This window comes from Echiichthys vipera (assembly GCF_963691815.1).
Source record: "Echiichthys vipera genome assembly, chromosome: 23".
NCBI lineage: Eukaryota > Metazoa > Chordata > Actinopteri > Perciformes > Trachinidae > Echiichthys > Echiichthys vipera.
Genome location: NC_139848.1, coordinates 5,621,569 through 5,646,725, shown reverse-complemented (window position 1 = coordinate 5,646,725; position 25,157 = coordinate 5,621,569). Strand labels below are relative to the sequence as shown.

The 25,157-nt window shown below is 44.6% G+C and overlaps 1 protein-coding gene across 4 annotated transcripts; it reads right to left on the bottom strand.

The window, feature by feature from the left end:
- Positions 1-9,074: 9,074 nt before the first annotated feature.
- stat1a (signal transducer and activator of transcription 1a) lies at positions 9,075-23,017 on the bottom strand. 4 transcript variants are annotated; one of them, XM_083938329.1, is made up of 25 exons: positions 22,891-23,017; positions 21,551-21,678; positions 20,094-20,238; positions 19,905-20,000; positions 18,920-19,006; positions 18,757-18,835; positions 18,530-18,621; positions 18,010-18,161; positions 17,675-17,833; positions 17,453-17,545; positions 17,222-17,281; positions 17,115-17,135; positions 16,757-16,847; positions 16,392-16,433; positions 15,818-15,907; positions 15,638-15,736; positions 14,673-14,808; positions 14,542-14,597; positions 13,739-13,836; positions 12,193-12,332; positions 11,586-11,774; positions 11,353-11,431; positions 11,175-11,271; positions 10,710-10,751; positions 9,075-9,684 (listed from the first exon to the last, which is right to left on the bottom strand). In XM_083938329.1, the coding sequence occupies exons 2-25, from the start codon at positions 21,676-21,678 to the stop codon at positions 9,655-9,657; spliced, it is 2,301 nt and encodes a 766-aa protein (XP_083794455.1). In that variant the 5' UTR covers positions 22,891-23,017; the 3' UTR covers positions 9,075-9,654. The 4 variants fall into 4 exon arrangements, with proteins under 4 accessions (XP_083794455.1, XP_083794454.1, XP_083794456.1 ...); XM_083938328.1 differs by having other exon boundaries at positions 21,551-21,681; positions 22,891-22,990; XM_083938330.1 differs by having other exon boundaries at positions 13,739-13,833; positions 21,551-21,681; positions 22,891-22,990.
- Between the last annotated feature and the right edge of the window lie 2,140 nt (positions 23,018-25,157).

Genomic DNA, 25,157 nt, shown 5'->3' with positions numbered 1-25,157 from the left:
TCACATTCAAAAGTCACAGTAGAATATTTCAAAGGGTCAAATCTAATGCTTCAGTCGGTCATAACAACAGAATAAATCAAATAAATAAAGTCAGAGTCGAGTTTGTCATGAAAAAGATCCCAACAACTAAACAAAAGTTAAAGTTCAGCCACTCACCACAGTCTCCTCCAGGTCCTCTCTGGTCCTCTCTGGCCCTCCAGGCCCTTCAGGTCCTTCAGGCCCTCTCTGGCCCTCCTGGTCCTCCAGGTCCTCTCTGGTCCTCTCTGGCCCTCCAGGCCCTTCAGGTCCTTCAGGCCCTCTCTGGGCCTCCAGGCCCTTCAGGTCCTCTCTGGGCCTCCAGGCCCTTCAGGTCCTCTCTGGCCCTCCAGGTCCTCCAGGTCCCCCAGGTCCTCCAGGCCCTCCAGGCCCTCCAGGTCCTCCAGGTCCTCCAGGCCCTCCAGGTCCTCTCTGGCCCTCCAGGTCCTCTCTGGCCCTCCAGGTCCTTCAGATCCTCTCAGGCCCTCCAGGTCCTTCAGGTCCTCTCTGGCCCTCCGGGTCCTCTCTGGCCCTCCAGGTCCTTCAGATCCTCTCTGGCCCTCCAGGTCCTTCAGGTCCTCTCTGGCCCTCCAGGTCCTTCAGATCCTCTCTGGCCCTCCAGGCCCTTCAGGTCCTCTCTGGCCCTTCAGGTCCTCTCTGGCCCTCCAGGTCCTTCAGATCCTCTCTGGCCCTCCAGGCCCTCTCTGGCCCTCCAGGTCCTTCAGGTCCTCTCTGGCCTGCTCCCTCTCTTCATTCAGAAGTCTGCACAGAAAAGAAACATGTCCAAATCAAAGTGCATTAGATCTGATCCTCAGAAATGAAGAGTACGGTTCGATGCCTACATGAGTTTCTGGAGCTTTGCATCCTTCTCCTGCTCTTCAGCCTTCAGTTTGTCGTAGTCCAACAGGAGCCGCTCCTGCTCCAACAACAGACCCTGGTTCAGACTGTGAGAGGACGACAAGTGGCAATAAGTCACATCATTCAGTTTTATTCATAGTGCAGTTTCAGGAGGTGTGGTTCTGCTGCTGTGTGAAGGATACAAACGCGTGTCACTGTCAGAGCGACGTGCATGAGCAAAGTTAAAGAGGCGTAAGTGAACACAGCATAGAGAGGCTCGCTGTTGAAGACGCTCTTCAGAGCACACAGGTGTTCAGGACGACACCTGCACCATTGTGTTCAGGGATCCAATCAACAACAATCTAAAGTGAACTGAAGAAACTCCACCAAACTCCACCGTCACACCACGTACAGGCAGCAGGAAGCATTCACCGAGGCCCAGGTAGTGTGAGTACAAACGGGCCTGGAGGGGGGGGACAAGGACCCTGAAGCACGGGGCACGGGACGGAGGCACAGTGTGAGGGCGCCCTAAGTGGTCAGCTGCAGAATTATGCCTCATTACTTTAACCTGTATTTGAAACTCTTCTTCCATCTGAAACGTGCACAGATTAGTGACAAACTAAAGGAAACAACAGTAAATGAGAATTCATCTGTGTGTGTTTTCTTATCTCACCGTTGCTCCAGCGCTGGAGTTCAGCCTCCAGCCTCTGGATGATGCTTTCAGGCTCTTCTTCTTCTCCTTCTGCTTCTCAGATTTCTTCTTCCACTCCTCGGCCGTCAGCTCCAGGTTCACCGACACTGTGTTCTTAATGGTCTTGGCTCTGACACAGACAGGACACAGACAGTACACATGTTTGAGCCCCAGATCACCCACTTTCTTTCACTGTGCTTGATCTTTGGACAGCCTGAACCTTCATCCCTCAGCAGCCACATCACATCATTCTCAGTGTTCATCAAAGTCATCCAAAACAGAAATAAGGTGCGTTTGAATTAAAGGGACCTTTAGAGAACAGTGATGAACCAACATGTGCTTTAAAAAGTGACAAAAGGAGGAGAAGAACGATGCTTTTGACTTCCTCTTGAAGCTAAATGTGACCTCATCATTATGGAAATGTGTTTTTGTTTGTTAATAATTCTCTGAGAAACAAAAACTACCAGTCAAATGATCCCAAAGTGATGAAGCAGCTGAAGTCGACTGCTGATTCAATTCTGCACAATTCAAAATGTCGACAACCTGCATCACATTTAATAAACATATAAAAGCACAATAGGGACGTTTCTGTGGCGCTAACGTTCGCTTCTCTCTCTCTTCCTGCTGCGTTCATGTGCAAATGTATTTATTATGACGACACAGCAATAAATACACAAGTTTAATCTAGAGTTTGAGATCAAACTAAAGTCCAGTCAGGCTCCTTGTCCACTAACTGTTGCATCTGTGTCTTCTTCTGCTCTTTGCTCTGATGCTGAAACTCTCAGTGTCTCCTCGTCCACTTGTTATTATGAACTAACTGTTGCATCTGTGTCTTCTTCTGCTCTTTGCTCTGATGCTGAAACTCTCAGTGTCTCCTCAGCAGAAGCTGCAGAGGAAACGTTGCTCACTGCTGCGACTCATCTTGTTTTAGCATCAGCTGTTGGAGTTTTCTCTTTGCACGAGCTACAAACACAACAAACTAAATAAACACATATGTGATTTTCCCTCATACATGTGTATTTTTAGTCAAACTGCTGTGTAACAGTGGGGGATACTCTTTCCACATGTGCAGATACACTTGTCAAACACGTCTGAATGAATGAAACATATGAATAAAAGGGCTTGAAATGAAAAACAGGTTGAGTGTGTGTCATACATATTGGAAATAGTGCACTACTGTGAATTATTATTGGTTTTAGAAGACAAAAAAAAACAAGAGAGCAACATGAGCCTCAGCCAAACACAGAACAAGGTGTGGAGCGTTTGGTCAGAGGAACATGAGAACAGAAATAAACCCAGGTGCACTGTGGGAAACTGAAGCCATCTGGGCACTAGTTCTCAGCTACGCTCCTAATGAGTCACTGTACTCTTCATCAAGTGTCCCAGACTGAGGAGCTGTGTGTTCGGTGGCACAGGACAGAAGAAGAAGTTCTACCTCTGTCCAAACATGAGCGTGGTCTTGGTCTCGGCCTCGTTGTAGATGGACGGCGAGCAGCAGATGATGATGGTGGTGCGACAGTCCCCCCCCAGAGAGTCCTGCAGGGTCCGAGTCATCTTACTGTCTCTGTACGGCACGTGGGACTTCTGAGAAAGAGATGCATCAGACGTGTCACACACTCATTGTTCCAGTGCGTGGAGATGAGAGGTAACTGTGAGGGACTTCACCTCGTCCAACACGGCTCCCTCTGCTCCCGTCTTACTGACCTGTTCAAACAGCAACAACGCACAGATTAGACTTCACGTCAGCTTTACATGAACGCATCCTCCCGATGTCACTCAGAACGACCTTCTCGCTGCCCGCCAGGTCGACCAGGTAGAGCTTCCCCGACAGCTTCTTCTCCGTCTCCATGTTCTCCTGCTTGATGTTGATGAGGAAGATGCTGTGGCTGCGAGAGCTGTGCTCGTTCATGTCTGGAGGATTAATAACTACAGTTGGTCGACAGACATGGTTCACATGTGTGAAGCTCAGGGGTTGGAAGTACTGTGCTCATACTCTGATACATTTCAGAGGGAACAGTGAACTCTTTGCTCTACTACACTGATCTGAGATCTGCTGTAGTCACCAGTTTCTTTCCCAAACGTGTAAAATGAGATTAAAAGGGCGTCTGTGACAGTTCTGGGACCCCCCCTCTGCTGTTGCCGTTTCCTGTCTTCAAGGCTGCAGACCTGCTGGAGGGTAATCAGCTGCATGGGACTCACCTGGAGCCCATGCACATGAGCCAGCGCCTCAGCCAGTGTTTGGATGGACGGACGGATGGATGGACGGACACACACACACACACACACACACACACACACACACACACACACACACACACACACACACACACACACACACACACACACACACACACACACACACACACACACACACACACACACACACACACACACACACACACACACACACACACACACACACACACCTACCTACGTGTCCTTAAAGCACAACATCCATGCAGCACATGTTCACGCATCCTCTGACTTTACAGATCCTTCAAATCTATTTGTTGCATTTGTTGTTTGTTGCTACATTTACTAAAGTCAAGGATCTTTATACTTCCTTACTTAAAAACACATTAAATATAAATATCTTCTTACAAAATTGTGATAAAACGTCACTTAATGACACTAGAACACACATATGAAGATACATACTAGTCACTGCCACGTGCCCATTGGTTTTACCTTCGTCTGTGACATCATCACCTCCTCTGGACACAAAACGCTCAGTGCAACCCTGACATAGAGAGAGAGAGAGAGAAAGGGGGGGGGGGGGAGACAGACAGAGAGAGAGAGGGGGGGGGGAGACAGACAGAGAGAGAGACAGACACAGTGCACATGAGTGTCACAGTCACACAAACACAGGGCAGCCCCCGTCAGCTGTAAGTGAACACACACTTGTGGTGGTGTTTGAACACAGTCTGTGATGCATGAAGAGCACAAACAGATCAGAGACATCACAGATGTCACTTTGACTGTTGTTGTTGTTGAAATATCACAGCTCATGTGGATGCACTCTGGTTTTGTCTTCATGCACAGAGAGGTTCGTCTTCCACACTTCAAACACAACAAACATCACCACGGTCACGTGCTGAGTCTTCAAAAAGGGCTTTTGCAAAACACTAAATGTTCGATACACTTGAGATGAATAGACCCATGTAAAGACACCTAACTCTCCTTTACAGTTTTAATTAATTAACTAATTAAAAATACACTTTAATTCACAGAAATGTCTCTAAAGTGTGTTTTTAACGTAGTGTTTAGCTGCACAGACTTTAAGAATCTCTAATTTGAGCTCAATGTTCAGTTGTAGTTTCTCACCGTGGCCACAGGAGGGCGCGCTAATCCATTTAAAACATATTATTTTGAAGGATCAGAGCGGAAGTGCTGCTTAGATGTACTTCCTCTAACTTGCCGTGAGTGCAGTTGTAGTTGGTGCCTGCGGCCACAGGAGGGCGCACTTTCTCACCTTCTGAACAGGATGTTACTCAGATATTCTGCTCCGACTGCAGCTAACGTTACTTTACACACTGTTTCACATTTAAACGTCACTAAACTGCGGCAGGAAAATAACCAGACGCCATTTTAGAAGCTCACAGGTTCGAGTCTCACGGTTAGCTCACATTAGCCGCGTGTGTTTCCAGTGCGTTGAGCCCGTAGGGCCACCGTAGTTAGCTTACAGCATTAGCCGAAGCTAACGGAAGCATCGACACATATCTACTTCTCTCCAAACTGAATGTTCTCGTACCTTCGGTCTGAACAAGAAGAAGGTTGAACACGTTTCCATGGTTCTCATCGAGCTGACGCCAGACACAAGCGTAGTGTACTTCTATCATTATTAGCGCGCGCACACAGGAGTCTCACTGTTATTGTGAAGGGTGTAAGCGGAAGTGCTTCATATCTCCTTCCGCTAACTTGAGCTGGATGCAGTTGTAGTTTGTGAGCGCGGCCACAGGAGGGCGCCCTAACTCCTCTTTGAACAGGCTGCTCCTTTAACGTCCCTGCTGAGACTGGAGCGAGTTTACTAAGAAGGACTCAACTGGACTCAAGGCTCAGTGAACACATGAATTAATAACAAACACAGGAATCATTCACACACGTGTGTATGTGCTCGTGTCCTGTCTCGTGCTGTATATGTGCTTTTATGTAGGTGTGTGTGTGTGTGTGTGTGTGTCCTGTTTGAATCTACGGCCTAATGTTCTCATGTCTGATTCCTTCTGGCTCTTTCTCCTAATAAATCATTAAATATATGAATAAATAGATCCATAAATGCATGAATAAATAGATCCATAAATGCATGGATACATGTATAAAAATGCTTTTGTGTTTCTGCATTATTGTTTATTTTGGCATTAATTCATTCCTGTATTTATGAACATGTATTGTTGATTTATTGTGATTTAAGTGATGTTTAGTCCTCTGTAGTTTACCCACCTTCAGCTCTTCTGAGTTGAACTGAACATTTCTAGCTTTTACAGGAGCAGCTCACTTGTTTTGAATGTTTGGGATCAAAAGGCTTTGTACATGTTCTTAAATCTGTTTCCCTCAGGTGCACACACGTGAATCCTGCAGCAGCACAATGCTCAACGTCCTGCAGCCATGTTTCACTGCAGCCTGTCATCACGTCCCTGCTGAGACTCTGAGGGTTTGGACATAAATGTAAACACACCTAACTCTCCTTTACAGCTTTAATGAATTAAGGAATTAATTAAAAATACACTTTAATTCACAGAAATGTCTCTAAAGTGTTTTTAACGTACTGTTTAGCTGCACAGACTTTAAGAATCTCTAATTTGATCTCAATGTTCAGTTGTAGTTTCTCACCGTGGCCACAAGAGGGCGCGCTAATCCATTTAAAACATATTATTTTGAAGGATCAGAGCGGAAGTGCTGCTTAGATGTACTTCCTCTAACTTGCCGTGAGTGCAGTTGTAGTTGGTGCCTGCGGCCACAGGAGGGCGCACTTTCTCACCTTCTGAACAGGATGTTACTCAAGATATTCTGCTCCGACTGCAGCTAACGTTACTTTACACACTGTTTCACATTTAAACGTCACTAAACTGCGGCAGGAAAATAACCAGACGCCATTTTAGAAGCTCACAGGTTCGAGTCTCACGGTTAGCTCACATTAGCCGCGTGTGTTTCCAGTGCGTTGAGCCCGTAGGGCCACCGTAGTTAGCTTACAGCATTAGCCGAAGCTAACGGAAGCATCGACACATATCTACTTCTCTCCAAACTGAATGTTCTCGTACCTTCGGTCTGAACAAGAAGAAGGTTGAACACGTTTCCATGGTTCTCATCGAGCTGACGCCAGACACAAGCGTAGTGTACTTCTATCATTATTAGCGCGCGCGCACACAGGAGTCTCACTGTTATTGTGAAGGGTGTAAGCGGAAGTGCTTCATATCTCCTTCCGCTAACTTGAGCTGGATGCAGTTGTAGTTTGTGAGCGCGGCCACAGGAGGGCGCCCTAACTCCTCTTTGAAAAGGCTGCTCCTTTAACGTCCCTGCTGAGACTGGAGCGAGTTTACTAAGAAGGACTCAACTGGATTCAAGGCTCAGTGAACACATGAATTAATAACAAACACAGGAATCATTCACACACGTGTGTATGTGCTCGTGTCCTGTCTCGTGCTGTATATGTGCTTTTATGTAGGTGTGTGTGTGTGTGTGTGTCCTGTTTGAATCTACGGCCTAATGTTCTCATGTCTGATTCCTTCTGGCTCTTTCTCCTAATAAATCATTAAATATATGAATAAATAGATCCATAAATGCATGAATAAATAGATCCATAAATGCATGGATACATGTATAAAAATGCTTTTGTGTTTCTGCATTATTGTTTATTTTGGCATTAATTCATTCCTGTATTTATGAACATGTATTGTTGATTTATTGTGATTTAAGTGATGTTTAGTCCTCTGTAGTTTACCCACCTTCAGCTCTTCTGAGTTGAACTGAACATTTCTAGCTTTTACAGGAGCAGCTCACTTGTTTTTAATGTTTGGGATCAAAAGGCTTTGTACATGTTCTTAAATCTGTTTCCCTCAGGTGCACACACGTGAATCCTGCAGCAGCACAATGCTCAACGTCCTGCAGCCATGTTTCACTGCAGCCTGTCATCACGTCCCTGCTGAGACTCTGAGGGTTTGGACACAAATGTAAACACACCTAACTCTCCTTTACAGCTTTAATGAATTAAGGAATTAATTAAAAATACACTTTAATTCACAGAAATGTCTCTAAAGTGTTTTTAACGTACTGTTTAGCTGCACAGACTTTAAGAATCTCTAATTTGATCTCAATGTTCAGTTGTAGTTTCTCACCGTGGCCACAAGAGGGCGCGCTAATCCATTTAAAACATATTATTTTGAAGGATCAGAGCGGAAGTGCTGCTTAGATGTACTTCCTCTAACTTGCCGTGAGTGCAGTTGTAGTTGGTGCCTGCGGCCACAGGAGGGCGCACTTTCTCACCTTCTGAACAGGATGTTACTCAGATATTCTGCTCCGACTGCAGCTAACGTTACTTTACACACTGTTTCACATTTAAACGTCACTAAACTGCGTCAGGAAAATAACCAGACGCCATTTTAGAAGCTCACAGGTTCGAGTCTCACGGTTAGCTCACATTAGCCGCGTTTGTTTCCAGTGCGTTGAGCCCGTAGGGCCACCGTAGTTACCTTACAGCATTAGCCGAAGCTAACGGAAGCACCGACACATATCTACTTCTCTCCAAACTGAATGTTCTCGCACCTTCGGTCTGAACAAGAAGAAGGTTGAACACGTTTCCATGGTTATCATCAAGCTGACGCCAGACACAAGCGTAGTGTACTTATATCATTATTAGCGCGCGCACACAGGAGTCTCACTGTTATTGTGAAGGGTGTAAGCGGAAGTGCTTCATATCTACTTCCGCTAACTTGAGCTGGATGCAGTTGTAGTTTGTGGTCGCGGCCACAGGAGGGCGCCCTAACTCCTCTTTGAACAGGCTGCTCCTTTAACGTCCCTGCTGAGACTGGAGCGAGTTTACTAAGAAGGACTCAACTGGACTCAAGTCTCAGTGAACACATGAATTAATAACAAACACAGGAATCATTCGCACACGTGTGTATGTGCTCGTGTCCTGTCTCGTGCTCGGGTCCTGGGCAGGGAGGCAGCAGCAGCTTCACGTCACAGATGAGCAGAACCTGATGGACGCGTGCTCCTCCAGGCTGCAGCTCAGGTGTGGAGGCTGTCTGCCAGATCTGAGCCCATCGAGGGTGAACTTACCTGGTTCTCGTTGCTCAGAACGATCATCAGGTGATCGAACAGTTTAGTCTCAAACATTCTGACTCTGGAGAAGTTCACTCTTCTCTCACCACAGGGGATCATCCGTGTGCGGGTCCATTTAAAGCATCTCTCCACAATAATAAACAAGTGTGACACACAATGACTCCCTGGAGGCTGAGTTAATAATGAAATATCAGTTTAGACTAGTCCTTAAATCATTTTACACAGTTACACAAACGCAAACACTGCATTTAAGTGCTTTAATTGGGTTTGCTTCCCTCACTTGTGGAAATCCAAACTACGATAGTTTCTTAAATAAAAAGCTTCAGGAGACGCACACGTACATGGTGTGTTTACGTGTCACACACAGTAAGATGATGCTTTGAGCTCACAGTTCCTGCTACAAGAGGATGTTCAGGCAAACAGAATCACATTCTTCACGCCACTGTTGGACAGCCGGGGACTTGGAGCTTCACATTTGATACAAACAGGAACATATGTACAAAATTAAAGTGACAGATCACATCTAAACTCGACTGAAGCCCCATTCAGGCTGGACTGACTTCTGTAGGGGGGGGGGGTCACACACCTGGCCTGGGCAGCGCGTGTGTCTCTCTGTGCTCCCAGCTCCGACCTCACAGGCTGCAGCAGGTAAACAGCTCTCCTGACTGACTGATGAAACGTCAGCTCCAAATGGGGCATTGGTCTCTGGGGGGTTTGGTAACCGTACTAACTTTTATTCTGATTCCATAATCGCAGAGTTTCAGGGCCTTTCCATCACCACTAAGAGCAAAGTACATGAAACAAAAGAGAGTCCCATACGAAGTGAAGGAGCTGCATCAGTTCTGGTCTGCAAACTCTGCACTCATCTGGGGAGGAGAGAGGAGGACAACAGCTCATTGGATTTTCTGAAGCGTTCCTTCTGAGGCACAGAGACACAAAGTCAAGCAACTTGTGCTGAGAACTGTAGTTAACGAGTCAAGTCCTGATCACAGCAGTGTAAAGAGTATTTAGGGCGCACTCACACTGTCCGTTTGTACCGCGCCCAGGCCTGCTTCAAGGCTAAAGTGCAGTTTGTTTGACCAGTGTGAGTGCAACTGTACCGCGCCCAGGCACGGCACGCTTGCACGGCACGCTTGCACGGCACGCTTGCACGGCACGGATGCACATGTACGAGCACGAACATGAGCATGTGCACGAACACGAGAGCGTGTACCAACATGAGCGCGTGTACGAACATGAGCGCGTGCACGAACATGAGCGCATGTACGAACATGAGAGCGTGCACGAACATGAGAGCGTGCACGAACATGAACACGAACATGAGCGCGTGCACGAACATGAGCGCGTGCACGAACATGAGCGCGTGCACAAACATGAGAGCGTGCACAAACATGAGAGCGTGCACAAACATGAGAGCGTGCACAAACATGAGAGCGTGCACAAACATGAGAGCGTGCACAAACATGCGAGCGTGCACAAACATGAGAGCGTGTACCAACATGAGCGCGTGTACCAACATGAGCGCGTGTACCAACATGAGCGCGTGTACCAACATGAGCGTGTGTACGAACATGAGCGCGTGCACGAGCATGAGCGCGAGCATTGACGGCGGTCCTGATGTCTTTTTATACGCGTCTGTTCTCCGCAACGGACATTTAAGATGACGTGCTGAACGGTTAACGGTGGTCTGATGTGAAGGTGGAGTGTTTACTGCAGATTTGGACGGACAAAACTTAGATCTCCGAAGAGTGATGACGCATAAGCAAGAAGCATTCGGGCCGCGACCCAGATCATTTCAAGTAATGTGAGCGCAAACGGGCCTGGGCCGCGGTACGGATGGACAGTGGGAGTGCGCCCTGAGTGCAGAGCAACAGATTAGAGCTGCAGCTACCTGAACGTCAAACTCTCCAAATCCAGAAATCAGATTGTTGGCCTGAAAGCAGAGAAGGAAGACAAACACCAACAGCATGAAGCCGGCGTGACTTTAGCTCCAATCACATCACAGGAGGAATGAACAGAAGGAGGGAAGATGAAAACTGGCAAAGCTTCAATTTTAAAGACATGTTTGTGTTGAAATAAATAAACCTACACAGGGGCTGTCTCAAAGACAACTAGTGGAGCTCTGTATTTTATATATAACGTCATCATTGGCAGATTTTAACAGCCGTAGTATGCGTTTTAGTTTACTGACTGTGACACCTGTGTTGACTCTACTTGTGTGTTATTTTCTGATTGTCAGTGCTCACTGACACTAAGCAGGTGTCGTACTGCCGTGAAAGTAGCAGCAGCTAAATTTGAATGGAAGCAGATCTGACATTTAAGGCAGAGCAGCGGTCGGTTAAGCTGCAGGACTCACCACAGCATCGATGTCTCTGGGACTGACGTACTGCGACAAAACCTTGTAGTCGTCAGGAGACATCGGCATCATGTTGTCCTGCAGTCGGGACGGATGTCTGGACAGAAGAGCGACGATACTGGCGGTTCAATCTCTGACAAAAGATATCGCATCAATCGTCATAAATGTGAATACTTACACCTCAGAGACGGATATGAGCTCCGTCTTCATGTAGCCACTCTTCTCTGGATTGTTCTCCACGTCCATGGGCTCTGGAGCTGGAAGTCAAACACAAATGGTTTGGTTTATAAATGCGTTGACATGAGTGAAAGCTCTGAAGTATCATCAGAAAAATGTATTTAAAGTATGGTGTCAAATACATGGAGTGCAGTTCAAAGTGCAGTCAAATGTAACTGGAGCTTGGGGACTTACTCTCGGATGGTTTGGGGTAGTACTTCCCAAAGGCCTTGTCTTTGGGGATGTTGGGGTAGAGGAAGCGGAGCGGGTTCTCTGGGATGTTCTCGGCAGCCATCACCTTGTAGGTGCGGATGATGTCGGGCAGAGAGACGGCCGACAGCTCCTTCTTGGTGTACGGCTCCACAGAGTGGAAGAGCGGCTTGTCTGAGTCCAGAAGAGCGTTCATGCAACAGACGTTAACACGCATCAGCAACCAACCTTTATTCTCAAAATGCAAAATCTTTACTGGTGAGCATTTGATGCATTCCTTTGACAAACACAACCAAACATTGAATATATATATTTGGGTTTAGATTGTTGGTGTGACAAAACAGGACACACATCAGCCAACAGCTCGCAGACAAAGTCTGACAAACATCAGTGTGACTGGTCCGAATGGGTTTCATTAAATGCACATGGTAAACGTTAAGATCATATCACAGGACAACTCATTTAATCGAAAATAAAGTGTGTTTGAGCAGCAAATATATTTAGACGCAGTTATTTATCTACCTGACGTTTAGAGGCAACAAAGAGGTAAAACTGTGACTGCTGAAAAAAGGAGGAGGCCCATTTTGCTCACCGTGGACGTCGTGTTCAATCCAGGTGAAGGTGATGGCTCCCTCCCTGCTGCTCTCACTGAACCTGAGCAGGAAGGTGCCGGGACATTTATCACTCAGCAGACCCTTCTCCCGCTCCTTACTGATGAAGCCCATGATGGAGCTGCAGACAGGAAACACCAGAGGAATGTAAACAAGTACACTGACTCAAATACTGTACTGAAGGAGGTACTTTACTTTGGCTTTAGCTTCACAAATGTGAAGGTTTGCTGCTTTTCCTGTGGATCACTGTTATGTATTTGTTATAATGTTGAGGTGCCGTCTCCCCCAAAACAAAACACTGTGAAGGTTAAGAGAGCGTTAAGACACGGGCGGTGTGTCACCGTTGCTCCACCATTGTAGGGGATGTGGATGAAAGGTGCGAACACACATCACCAAGGGCGACTGGGACTCAGGAGGGAGAGCGTCTGATAATCAGCAGATTGGCAGTTTGATCCCCAGCTTCTCCAAACGGGTGAATAGGTAAATTTGGCATTTAGGGCTGAGCAGTGTGAGTAGTCCGAAGACTGGAAAGGCATTAAATATATGCAGGTGGATTTACGGGGGCCATACATGTTTGGGTGCTTTGGATGTTTAAACAGAGCCACTAATCAAAACACTCTGTCAGACACATGTTTGATGTTTTATTACTCTATGTGTCGTAGCTGTTTGTCAAACGGAAAGAAAAAATGTCAAATCAAACGTTAAACGGTACGAATCAAAAGGCCACTGATGCACCGTGGGCTGGGATGTACGCCGATGGGAGAAAACATAAACACACACATTTCAACACAAAAGGAGGTGTATAAACCTCCCAAAAGTGAGCAAACAAAACAGAAGACAACCCTGTGCCTCTCCCGCTCTGGTACGAAACCATCTGCCCACCCAGGTGCATGCTGGTCCCTCACAGACGGCCTACCTATATAAGATCAGGTGCCCCCTTAAGTGCCTGAATGAAACAAAACAAAATTACTAAACGAGGAACAACTAAATAAACAAATAATAAACCAGAATACCAATAGAAATCTAATCTTTAACGAACTACACACTAAACAGAACAGTAAACAAAACTAACTACTAACAATAACTAAACAGCTCCAACACGATGCATTTTCAGTTTCGTAGCTTGTTGCCTTTTGGGAAAGTTTCTCTTTTCTAATCACTGTTGTTTACCAAAGTCTCTCCCAGGTGAGGTGCAGAGGAGAGAGGTGTGTGTGGCACAGCTGCCGTAGTGTGTTCACTCCAGGTGTGTGTCACGCCTCTTTTCTACGTCACAGGTACCAAAAAGACTTACACCTGTGCATCCTCACTCACAGCGCCTCCTATCTCCTCAAAATGCATTTTAAGAATTTAGACATCCTTCAAGATGGCTTGCTGAGATCGATGGCATCGAGAGGACACCCAAAACAGAGAAATGAGAAGAGCCCTTCGTCCGTCTCAGACACCTGCAGTGTCTGTTCAAGGTCACAGAAAAGAAAGGATCCTTGATGTATTTCTACAGTGTGGTGTTGGTACTTTCACAGCACTCACCCGTCGTTCCAGAGGGAAAGCAGGTGTCTTTTAATCAAATCCAGGATTCCTTCGATCCACAGCCAGAAGGGGAACGCTTTCTCATTGGCACTCTGCTGCTGGACAAAGGGAAAGGGGTTTAGCTTAGCAAGGATACTGTGCAGTGCAAGCAAACAAAAACAAATGACACACCTGACAGAATAAGACCACGTCTCATCTCATCTCATCTTCAGCCTCTGATCCAGGATCAGGTCTCAGGGGCAGCAGCTTTAGCAGGGGACCCTAAACTTCCCTTTCCCAGGCCCAATAACCAGCTCTATCTGGGGGATCCTGAGGCGTTCCCAGGCCAGTGTGGAGATCTAATCTCTCCACCTGGTCCTGGGTCTTCCCCGAGGCCTCCTCCCAGCTGGACGTGCCTGGAACAACTCCCTAGGGAGGCGCCCAGGGTTCATCCTTACCAGATGATCCTGAACCACCTCAACTGGCTCCTTTCAACGCAAAGGAGCAGCGGCTCTACTCCGAGTTCCTCACGGATGGCTGAACTTCTCCCCCTCTCTCTAAGGGAGACTCCAGACCCCCTCCTGAGGAAACACATTTCGTCCGTTGTACCCGCGACCTCGTTCTTTCTGATTTTTAATCCCAACCTATATCACAGATATAGTCACCGGTCGCTTTTTGGAGATAAAGTGTGTGTCAGTTACTGTCTGTGATGCTGTCCACATGAACCACTGTGCAGCACATGTGTGTCAATTTGACCGGCACAGAATCGGCCGCAACTGAGAGTGACTGGCCGACGGACTGATGCATCTCTAACTGTGGCTCACCTTGCAGAACTTGATCCAGGGGATTTGTCCCTCTGGGTTCCTCTGGGCTTTGGCTCCTGCAGAGAAACACTGAGGTTCGTGGAACTGTACGAGTAACAGAGGTGTTCATCTATAAAAGTTGTGTTTCCTACCGAGCAGCTTGTCAGCCAGCATGTTGAGCTGCTCCTGGTTCAGACCTCGCTTGGTGACGGAGGAGAACTGCCAGCTGAGGACCTCAGACAGCTGAGACCACTTCGCCGTCGGAGGGGTCAGGAAGAACTTCAAATTCTGAGGACGAGGAGAGAAAAGAGGGGGAGTAGAGGAGAGATGGGGAAATAAGAAACGCATTTTCATTTTTTTGGATAAATAAAAACCTTCATAGTGAGGACGCTCTATTTTGATTATGAAAGAGCAACAACAATAAACTTCAGGGACGACAGCAGCGGTGGAGGGTGTACTCAGTATTTTCACACTAATTAATCATTGATGCATTATTTTAAGGCAGCATTCATCATCCATCATCATTTGCACAGAAAACAGCAAAATTTGAATGCAATTTGTGCCTGAAGGAGTGTGAAGAAGAAAATATAATAAATAAATAAAAAGTATACCCCGCCCCTTTTTCTCATCAAGCGTCTCAAACAGAACGTGTGATGTCACTTCCTGAATTTATGCAAATAAATGTAAATAAACAAAAACACACACATAAAAAACAACACCTTACATAAAGTTTAGGCAGCTGATCCACTTGAAGTAACTTAGAATTATTATTATTATACTTTTATATTCAATCATAACGGTGTTTAGCAAAGCAAGATGATGATAAACCAATAACAAACAAAAAATGATTGTGTTCATCATTTTAATGTTGCAGCTGGTCACTTCATTGCTTAATTAGGTCATATATTGTTTTCATAAACCGCTATTGCTGAATTTGCTGTCATTTGACCTTTAGTTTCTCTTTTATATACTTATATACTACAATTTATCTTTCACTTTTCTCTGTTTATCAGCAGTGAGAACACCTGAGTTTGCAATTGATGAGCCAATAATGGACAATGTGTTGGTCAGGCTTTAAATCAATGCAGCCCTTCCTCTTCTGAGTTTGTGTGCTCACCTTGGGCTCCGTGGTCAGCATGTTGTACCAGAGGATGGAGGCCCAGCCACTGGGCAGCTGACAGACGTTAGAGATGACCACAACAGGCAGAGACATGGCCTACAACAACAACAACAACAGCAATGAACAAACTCACATACAAACCCAGAGTAAGTAACTATTTCTGTCGTCTGGTCTCACCTCCAGTTTGATGTTGAGTCCCGACTGGTTGAGCTGCAGCTCGGATTCAAAGCTGAGTGAGTGAAGCTCCTCTGTGACGATCAGGGGACCCTGAACACACCACGGAGCGAGAGAGAGAGAGAGAGAGAGAGAGAGAGAGAGAGAGAGAGAGAGAGAGAGAGAGAGAGAGCTCAATCTCACATGAGCAAAACTCTCTGGACCCCCAAACTCACCGGTTTTAAAATGACACCATTTATGAAATTGTATCTGTGCCGTATAATCTGTTAATTTCATCATCGACGAATGCTCCAATCTAAGCTTAAATAGTGAGATTTCATCAAAATAATTTTAATCTATAAATCATTTGCACGATTCTGTAAAAGAAACATTTAATTAACGGAGAAGCCATAAATGTGGAATAATCACTCTATTGCGTACAGTAACATCTTTAGGTTACCTACTTATATTTAATTTACAGACTTGGTTGAGAGCTGTGTACCCTCGGTAATTCTACTTCTTTTTCGCCTGAAAAATAAATAAATAGTTAAGCACTTTTGGAAAACAGGTATTTCTCAGAGAAAACCGAGGATCTTACCTCGTTTGTTCGGTTGCCGGCGACTTTCTGCTCTTTCAGTTGCTGCGTGAAGAACAAGAAGTAGTTAGCGTCCATTTGGTGTTTGTGAAAGGTATACATCATATTTCCCTCCAAATACGCCCCATCCCTCCATCCCAACACTTATTCAGTGTTGTTGTGATTGTTATTTTTTAGGTTTAACTGCCTGCACCTCCCCTCATCAGAGCACAAACTTTACTCTTTATTTAAAACTCTTCATGCTGTAAACCAAGCTCAAGACAAACATGACTTTAAATGATCTAACGGACGAATGAACAAAAAATTAAAACCAGCACAATTGACTTGCTCATTTCAGCAAAGCTCCGATAAAAGGATGAAAATCTTACCAAATGTCTGAACTCTGCTGCCAGACTGCCGTTCGACTCCTCCATGTTCATAACTTTGGTGTTTGTTCCCAAAATATTAAACTTCCGAAACCTGACAACAGACGTATCGTTGAGAGCAATTTATTCTGCATTTATTTAAATTTGAACAAGAGGAGGAGAGGAGATAGGGAGGATGAACAAGAAGACGATGGAGGAGCAGGAATTTATTTACATTCAAACATAAAGAACATTTCTCCCCCATGAGCTTCTCCTAACTTAATAATACAGATACAGTGGAAGTATAGTAATAGATGTGTTAATCTTACTTTATACAACAAAAATAGATATTGAAATGTGTGTAATTGGTTTTGAGACTCACCCTTTCTTCTCGGTCACATCTCTGGACGAACAGGAGAAGACAGGTTAAGTAACAGGCTCAAACAGATATATCACAACGGGTTACACAAACTCTTGAACGCAGCTTACTTATCGAACACAGCCTTGACTTTGAGCTGGTAGTTAAACTCCTGCAGCTTCACCAGGAACCTGAAACGAAAAAAAAAAACCCTGAGATGTTCAACTGAAACAGGAAGTTGGCGAGAGGAGGGCTGTACTGTCCGCACTGCAGTGCCACAGATTTCATTGAAAACAGTTTCCCTTTAAGTGACTTCATGGTATTTAGGTAATAGACATCAGGAAGACAGTAGTCGTTCTTACCGGAGTTTCACGGTGAACTGGACACCTGTTTTCAGCACGAGGGGTCTTTGTGGATGGGTGGGCATGCAGGGCTGCCTCTCTACAACCAGAGAGCTACACACACACACACACACACACACACACATACACACCATTACTAGCCGTACTAAGGTATGAGATCCATTTCCTCGTTGATAATCAATAATCAATAATGATGACTAACTTGAGTGAGAGGTTCCTTACTTGGAGAGAAGGTTCTTGAGGAGGTCGAGGGCTCGGGCCTCCAGGGAAGCTTTCTTCTGTGTGATGGGGTCGCTGTCGTACGTGAACTTCTGCTCCAACTCTTGCAGCTTCTTCAGGTGCTGACGGACCTGTTGGAGACTCTCTGCTACTGCTGTGAACCTGCAGCAGGAGGAGGAGGAGGAGGAGGAGGGGAAGGGAGGAGGAGAGGGGAACAAGAGGAGGATGGAAGAGAACAGGAAGAGGAGGGGAAAGGATGCAAAGAGGACCTTGAATGCAGACACTGAAGGAGAGATCCGGTTGTTGTTTAAAGCTTACTGGATGACAGGAAGTCTCACCAGTTCTGCACCTGGTCCACGCAGGCGTTGGGGGGACCTCCGATACAGGCGATCTGCTGCCGCTGCTTCCACTCCGGCAGCTCCTCGGAAATCAGGTCTGAGAGTAACGCCTGAGTGATGTTCAGGAGGTCCGTCAGCTGGATCACCACGTCCTGAGGAACGGCAGAGAACATGGAACCGTTTCAACAGCATCGTTGGTGGGAGACGGATTATCCACGACTGCTCCACTGTAAATGTTGTGCATTGAACAAACAAAAGCTAGATCTTGATGATTCAAGTATAAAAATATTAAATAAACAAATATCCACAATCAAAAAGGGCTCAACAAGACCTGTAGCCTGTGGGAAGGGCTGCAGATGACCAGTGTTTGAGAGCAATGAGCCTTTAGTGCACACACAAAAAGATCTACGAGAAACTAAAGTGCTTGGTTGACATTTTTGTTCCCCAGAAAACTTCTGCAGAGAAGTTTCTCCAAAGTCCTGGATTCATTTTACAGGAACCAACACGTCTGTGCGCTCACCTGTCGTTTGGCTTTCAGGTCAAAGCACATCCTCCCAACGGTCATCTTCTCTTTCTCCAGCTCCTTTTGTGTCATGCCGTTCATTTCATTCTCTACAGAAACAAATGAACTTGAAATCATCTTCCCAATCTAACTCTTCCAAAAACAGAATTCCGTCTCATGACCACTGACACACCTTCACGAAACACCTAATTGTTTCCCTTTGTACACAGTTCAATTTCTCTCACCTCTGTTCTTCAGCGTGTTGACTTTGAAGTCATACTCGTCCTGCACATCTTCCAGGTTCTTTATGTTCTGATCCGCCATCTGAAGAAGACGATTTGAAAAGGAATTTTAGCTTCAACTGTGTGTATACAGTATTAAATCCCTTATTATTCCATGTTGTTTTACCTGGACTCTATCTTTCATCTCCTTCACTTTGTTGTCCAGCTTCTGTTTCTCCACCACCATGGCCGACACTGCCCCCTCACCCTCCTGCTGCAGACAGGAGGTGAAACTTTATTTTACTTTGAGAACTGCTCCACTAGAGCCCAAGTAAAGATTCATTTATTATTTGAAATGTAATTCTTTATAAATTCTGAATTGTACTCAACTACAACTGTGTATGAAGCCTCACTAAATAATTTATCAGAATGAGTTAGTTAATTGGTAGGGTGTCAATAACTAATTTGACTTAAGAGCGCACTCACACTGTCCATCCGTACCGTGCCCAAACAGGTTCCACAGGTAAAGTCTGGTTCCTTTGACCAGTGTGAGTGCAACAGTACTGCGTCTAGGAGCGGCACGCTTGCCGTCCACGGCCCGTTTGGGAGAGGTGGGCTTTAGTAAAGCACGTTTGCATATGTACGAGCATGAGCGTGCGCACGTGTAAGAGCACGAGGCCTACGGCAGTTCTGAGGTCATTTCCTGTGCGTCTGTTGGGACATAGAAAAAAGAAGGAGGGACCATGCGCGGACATTTCAAACAATGGCGGTGAAAGGTTCATGTTGGTGTGATGCGGAGGTGGAGTGTTTACTGCAGATTTGGACGATGAAAAGATTCAAAAACAGTCGACAACACGCACAAAAACTCAGAGGTCTACGGAAATATTTGGAAACAAAGCCACGCATCGCCATGACGTCATCAATGCGCGTGACATGTTACGACGTGATGACGTATAGGCAGCAAGAAGCATTCTCCGAGGCCCAGGTAGTGTGAGTACAAAGGGGCCTGGAGGAGGGGACAAGGACCCTAAAGCACGGGGCACGGGACGGAGGCACAGTGGGAGGGCGCCCTAAGTGCCAAATTACAAGGTCATAGTAACAGAAACAGTGAAAGTGTATTTTTTGCCCCTTGTTATCCAAGAAATAAAAAGTTCAGTCAAAAGATGTTTTACCTCGGCGCTCTTCGCACTGACCAGGATCTTCTGCTCCTCCTTCAGGTTTCTGGAGATGATCATGGCCATGTGGACTGGATCTTCCTGGAACCGATCCTGCAGAGACATTTAGGGTGCATCACCAAAACTACAAGTTAGAACTAACACACTACACGGGGACTGGAGTGTCGGGTCTGGCTGCAATCGGACCTGCAGGTTCCTCTTGATTTTGCGGATGTTGTGCTGCAGCAGGAAGTTGTTCTCCAGGGCGAAGCGGCTGTGTTGGTCGTCCAGCTGAGCCAGGAGGTCGTGGAAGCGAACAGTGGCCAGAGAGTCCTGAACCGCCACTGTGTCCCTGAGGAGGCAGAGAACACAGCACCACTGCTACTACTGCTGCAAATTGATTATCCATTTATCTGACCAGTATATAATAAGTGGAGTATTACATTTTCTGTTGATCAAATTAACTGATTGTTTAACTTAACTACAAATTCTACGACGACAAACAATCATAATCATCCCGAATGAATCAGTGAAAACCCAATTCAAAAAAGTCAACTATGAGTGATGATCTGATGTCAATTAAGGTACATTAATTAACATTATATTTATGTTTTTGACCCCAGTTCAGAAGTCTTTCAATTGCCTTTTAGCATAGCATACATTTACATACTAATGAATTACAGTTCACCAGGAAGAAGAAACGCAAAATCAAACTATCTCATCTCATCTTCAGCCTCTTATCCGGGGTCAAGTCGCGGGGGCAGCAGCTCCAGCAGGGGACCCCAAACTTCTCTTTACCGGACCACATTAACCAGCTCTAACTGGGGGATCCTGAGGCGTTCCCAGGCCAGTGTGGAGATCTAATCTCTCCACCTGGTCCTGGGTCTTCCCCGAGACCTCCTCCCAGCTGGACGTGCCTGGAACACCTCCCTAGGGAGGCGCCCAGGGTTCATCCTTACCAGATGATCCTGAACCACCTCAACTGGCTCCTTTCAACGCAAAGGAGCAGCGGCTCTACTCCGAGTTCCTCACGGATGCTGAACTTCTCCCCCTCTCTCTAAGGGAGACTCCAGACCCCCTCCTGAGAAAACACATTTCACACGCTTGGACCTGGACCTGGTTCTTTGGGTCCTGACCCAGCTTTCATGACCACAGGTGAGGGTAGGAACGAAGATTGGCCGGTAGATCCAGAGCTTTGCCTTCCTGCTCAGCTCTCTTTTCGTCACAACGGTGCGGTAGAGCGACTGCAGCTCCGCCCCCGCTGCTCCGATTCTCCGGCCAAACTCACGCTCCATCGTCCCCTCACTCGTGAACATGATCCCGAGGTCCTTGAACTCCTTCACTTGGGGTCAGGACTCAAACCAGTAATCGATTAATACACTTGAAATTCTGCAACTATTTCAATAGTAAAAGCATTTAATAAGCAAAAACACAGAATATTCTCTGATTATTGATCATCGGTCCAACAAAACAAGACATCCAAAAGACATTTGAGGAGATCAATAAATAAATAAATCATAATCATTTAATTGCAATTATGATTTGTAATTGAGCTGCAACTAAGGATTATTTTCACGACTGATTCATCTTCTAATTAACCGATGATTGGTTCATTAAAGCGTGCCCGTCCCAGTTTCCCAGAGCACAAAGTGACCTCTTCTTACCAGTCGATGCTCTCGATCCACTTGCTCAGGTACTGTCGGATGTCCATGGGAAAGGAGTCGTCGTACAGCTGGTCCACCTGCTCCAGGTACTTGCAGTCCAGCATCTGCAGCTGGCACCACTGTGCCATCTTCTGGTGAACAAGAGCAGGTTTGTTTGAGTAAAAAACTAGAGCATAACACTCATCGTAGACACTTTATATCAGCAATCTGACAATGAGCCTATATGTTATTACATTAACATTAATCATTTTGGATAGAGATCTGTTAATGAACTGAGCAGGACCTTTTAGAGTTAATAATAAACATGTCAGTGCTCTCTGGGGACACCGTAAACTGATATTTTGGACATTTCTTTATCAAAATGTTCTTGTTTTTTGATATGTATGGAAAAAAAACAATATATTTGTGATTGGGTAATAACTACCCAAACAGATTCATCAGCTGGGCTCGAGCCAAAACAACAAATCACCTTTGTCAAAACTAAACTAACAATAGGAAATGTGCTATTTTTAACTGAAAGTAATTGTTTATTCAAACTATAATCTGCAGTAGGACTATTTTAGTTGAATTAAGTTGCCTCCTCAGCCTCCCAGTTTTCCCACAGCACTCAATAAAGTTAAATTTGATCCATAAAGTCCTTTAAGACCTTCAAACTATTGGAATAATGCAATAATTTGATCATTTTAACCGGTTTTCTGTTCCTTTCGTCAGTATGGTCAGAGGTCAAAGGTCAGGGAGCTCTGGAGCTTGAAGGAAATCAGTGTTTTGCACAACAGCAAAGACTTTAGAGTAATATTTTGATGGAAACTCAAAAGAGAAAGACAAATAAAAAAGAAAGATATGGATTTGACTCATTCTTGCATTTCCAAAAATGAAGATAGTTACACAACTACCACTGCTACTCAGCTTGAGTTGTTGTTGGATCAAGGCTTATTGTTATTATTATTATTATTATTATTATTTTAACTATTCAAACTCAGCAGTAATATTTTAATCTATAAGTTTCGTTTTGCAGACTGCTACCAATTCTCCTCCAGCGTCAGTTTAGAAAATTCCCACACCTGAAATCTCCCGTGAACTCACCACGGTCTTCTTAAACCAAATTCCGCCCAGAAATGTGACTTTTTAAGCATTTATTGTATATTTCAATAAATACCAGCGTCGTAGTATTAAATATAATACTTTATCTAAATGTTTATTCATAATTAGTGGATTCGGCAACGTTAATATCGAACCAACGGTTGTTTTAGTACGTCAGTTTGGCTAACGGTACATTTATGTCAATAACAGGTTTGGGCTACATTTGGTTGCTATGCGAGGAAATTGGACATTTAACTTACCTTTTATTTGGTTGAAAAGTGTAAAATACCTGAAGAAAAGCAGTTATATTTCAGAAAATATGTTTCCAAAATTGTTCCAACGTCTCTCAGGCTATTTCTGCTAAAGTACTGTACGGAAACAGTGTCAGCCAATCACAGCTTAAGCTTCCTGACATGCGCCCGCCCCTTTTCTTGTGACAGCCAATCAGAACGATGAAAAACGGCTGTTCTATCAGTTAGCAAGCTGGCTCATAACAACAAATATAAACACATTTTTTACCCTGTAGATTTAGTAAAATTAACAAAAAATCAAGGTTAAACTCATGTAAATGTGTTTCTCACACACTCTAAGGGTGTTAAACTATATGTGAAAATTGTATTGGATGTGATTAAAAGCAAAATAATGTTGTTTCCGGGGGAGGAAAGCCAGTAATTGGAAGAGCTAAGGGGGACCACGTGTTTTCAGAGAATGAGAAAGTAACTCACACCTACAACTCTGAAACTGAAACTTAACTTCAGACTAATATAAGACAATAATTAAAAACATAAGAGTGAAAATCAAGACTCTAATTATCAATAAAAAGCTATAAAATAGACGTGTGTGAGTATTAGATTTGGCCAATAATAATAATAACAACCTCTAATGGGTCACAAGATAAAACAGAGGGGTTTGCAAGATTATTTACAGGCTAGGAAATACATTTTGGATGTATAATTAATAAATATATATATTTTTGTTTTTGTGAAGTTGAATTGTGTCCCTAATTAGGTCCTGGACTAATGAAAAAACAATAACTCAAACACTTCTCGCACCATGTTGGGTCACAAATCCCAGCAGTGTGGAAACTGATTTAGGGATTAAAGTTGTTCCTGTTATTTAACATGGAAGAGAAGATATTGTTTTGTCCAGTAGCACAATAAAAAGTTAAATCTGAAACATTTATAAATGCATTCAAGCATTCATTCGTTTTCTCACCGAAACATGATCGAACCGTTATTCATGCGTGTTTAAGAGTAATAATCCCTCAGCTCTGGGCTAACCCTTTCCTCCCATACTTTAACACTGCATGTAGAAGTGTATAGTACATGCATGATTGTTCATATACACTGATACAGAGTGTGTGAACCACCAGGTGACATAAAGGTCATGTTCTCACTCCCTCAGTTTGAAAACAGTGCACGTTGGCGTCACCTGGTGTCAGAAATAAATAACATTTCATTTCCCAGAAACATTTGGCTTCGACCGTTTGCAAACTCAGACAGCCATGAGGAAAAAGCACCTTTAAATGACTTCACATTCCCATTTTCCAAAGCATTCAATCACTGGTTCCAGTCTTTATTTGTGATAATTAAATAAACAAGGTAATTCAGGTCAATGCAAGAATTGCTCCCAAACTGATGGTGCTTTCAATGACACCAAGATGTATCCAAGGCAGAAAAACATTTTACCTTAGAAAATGATATTTTCAAGTGTTTGTCAATGTGTTCACTCATCGCCTCATTGGTTCAATGCTTCGTTTTCAGCCGTTTTCGCTCTCATCATGTCATTTCATTCAAATTCTGACCTCAAATGCAGCACCATGGCCTGAGGTCTTGTTTACTTCGGCTCTGTGTGCACGTACGTATATGCTACTTACAGTAAATTGTAAGTGACCATCGATGGATTACTTAACGGGGCCCTGCTGAGAAAAGCACAGAATGATCACAAAGATACTGTCAGTGACCACAAACCTACACAGAACTACAAACGAACCACAGAGACGCGTAAAATTACCACAAAATTGCTAGAAATGGATGCAAAACAATCACAAAGAGAGGAAAATTAAATATGCAGAACAAAGGAGGCATTGGGTGTTTTGTGCAAGTGGGGGCCTCACGTGTCTGTGCACAGTGGCCCATTATTTCATAATCCATCCATGATCCAGAAGAAATAGCAACAAATATCCTTTCAAGTCCACTTCTTTCAATATTTTTATGCTTGTTTTTTGAGGTTACAATTTAAAACTAGAACATGTAAAAAGATCCCCCTTTACATTTGATTTAGAGGAATAATTTAGCTTTATATGAAATGCAAACCTTTGTTGTTTTGCTTCCTCGAGTGAATTCATTTGCATATCCTAAGAAAAAAGCATCCCAATAAAAACAGGATGAACTATCCGAATGATCTTATTTTTGTAGGAAAGCAAACCAGTGTGCACCAGATACGTTTGATGGACATTTTGTGTGCCGCAGAATCACAAATGTGAAGCTGTGTCACTCGTGGACGTTCTGTTCCTACAGCAGAGCAA

Excerpts from the sequence above, each read along its gene's own strand:
- stat1a (XM_083938329.1), bottom strand. The coding sequence starts at position 21,678 with ATGGCACAGTGGTGCCAGCTGCAGATGCTGGACTGCAAGTACCTGGAG. Across the intron at positions 20,239-21,550 it reads TGGATCGAGAGCATCGACTG|GGACACAGTGGCGGTTCAGG; the intron begins GTAAGAAGAGGT and ends CTGCCTCCTCAG. Across the intron at positions 18,622-18,756 it reads CAACACGCTGAAGAACAGAG|AGAATGAAATGAACGGCATG; the intron begins GTGAGAGAAATT and ends TTGTTTCTGTAG.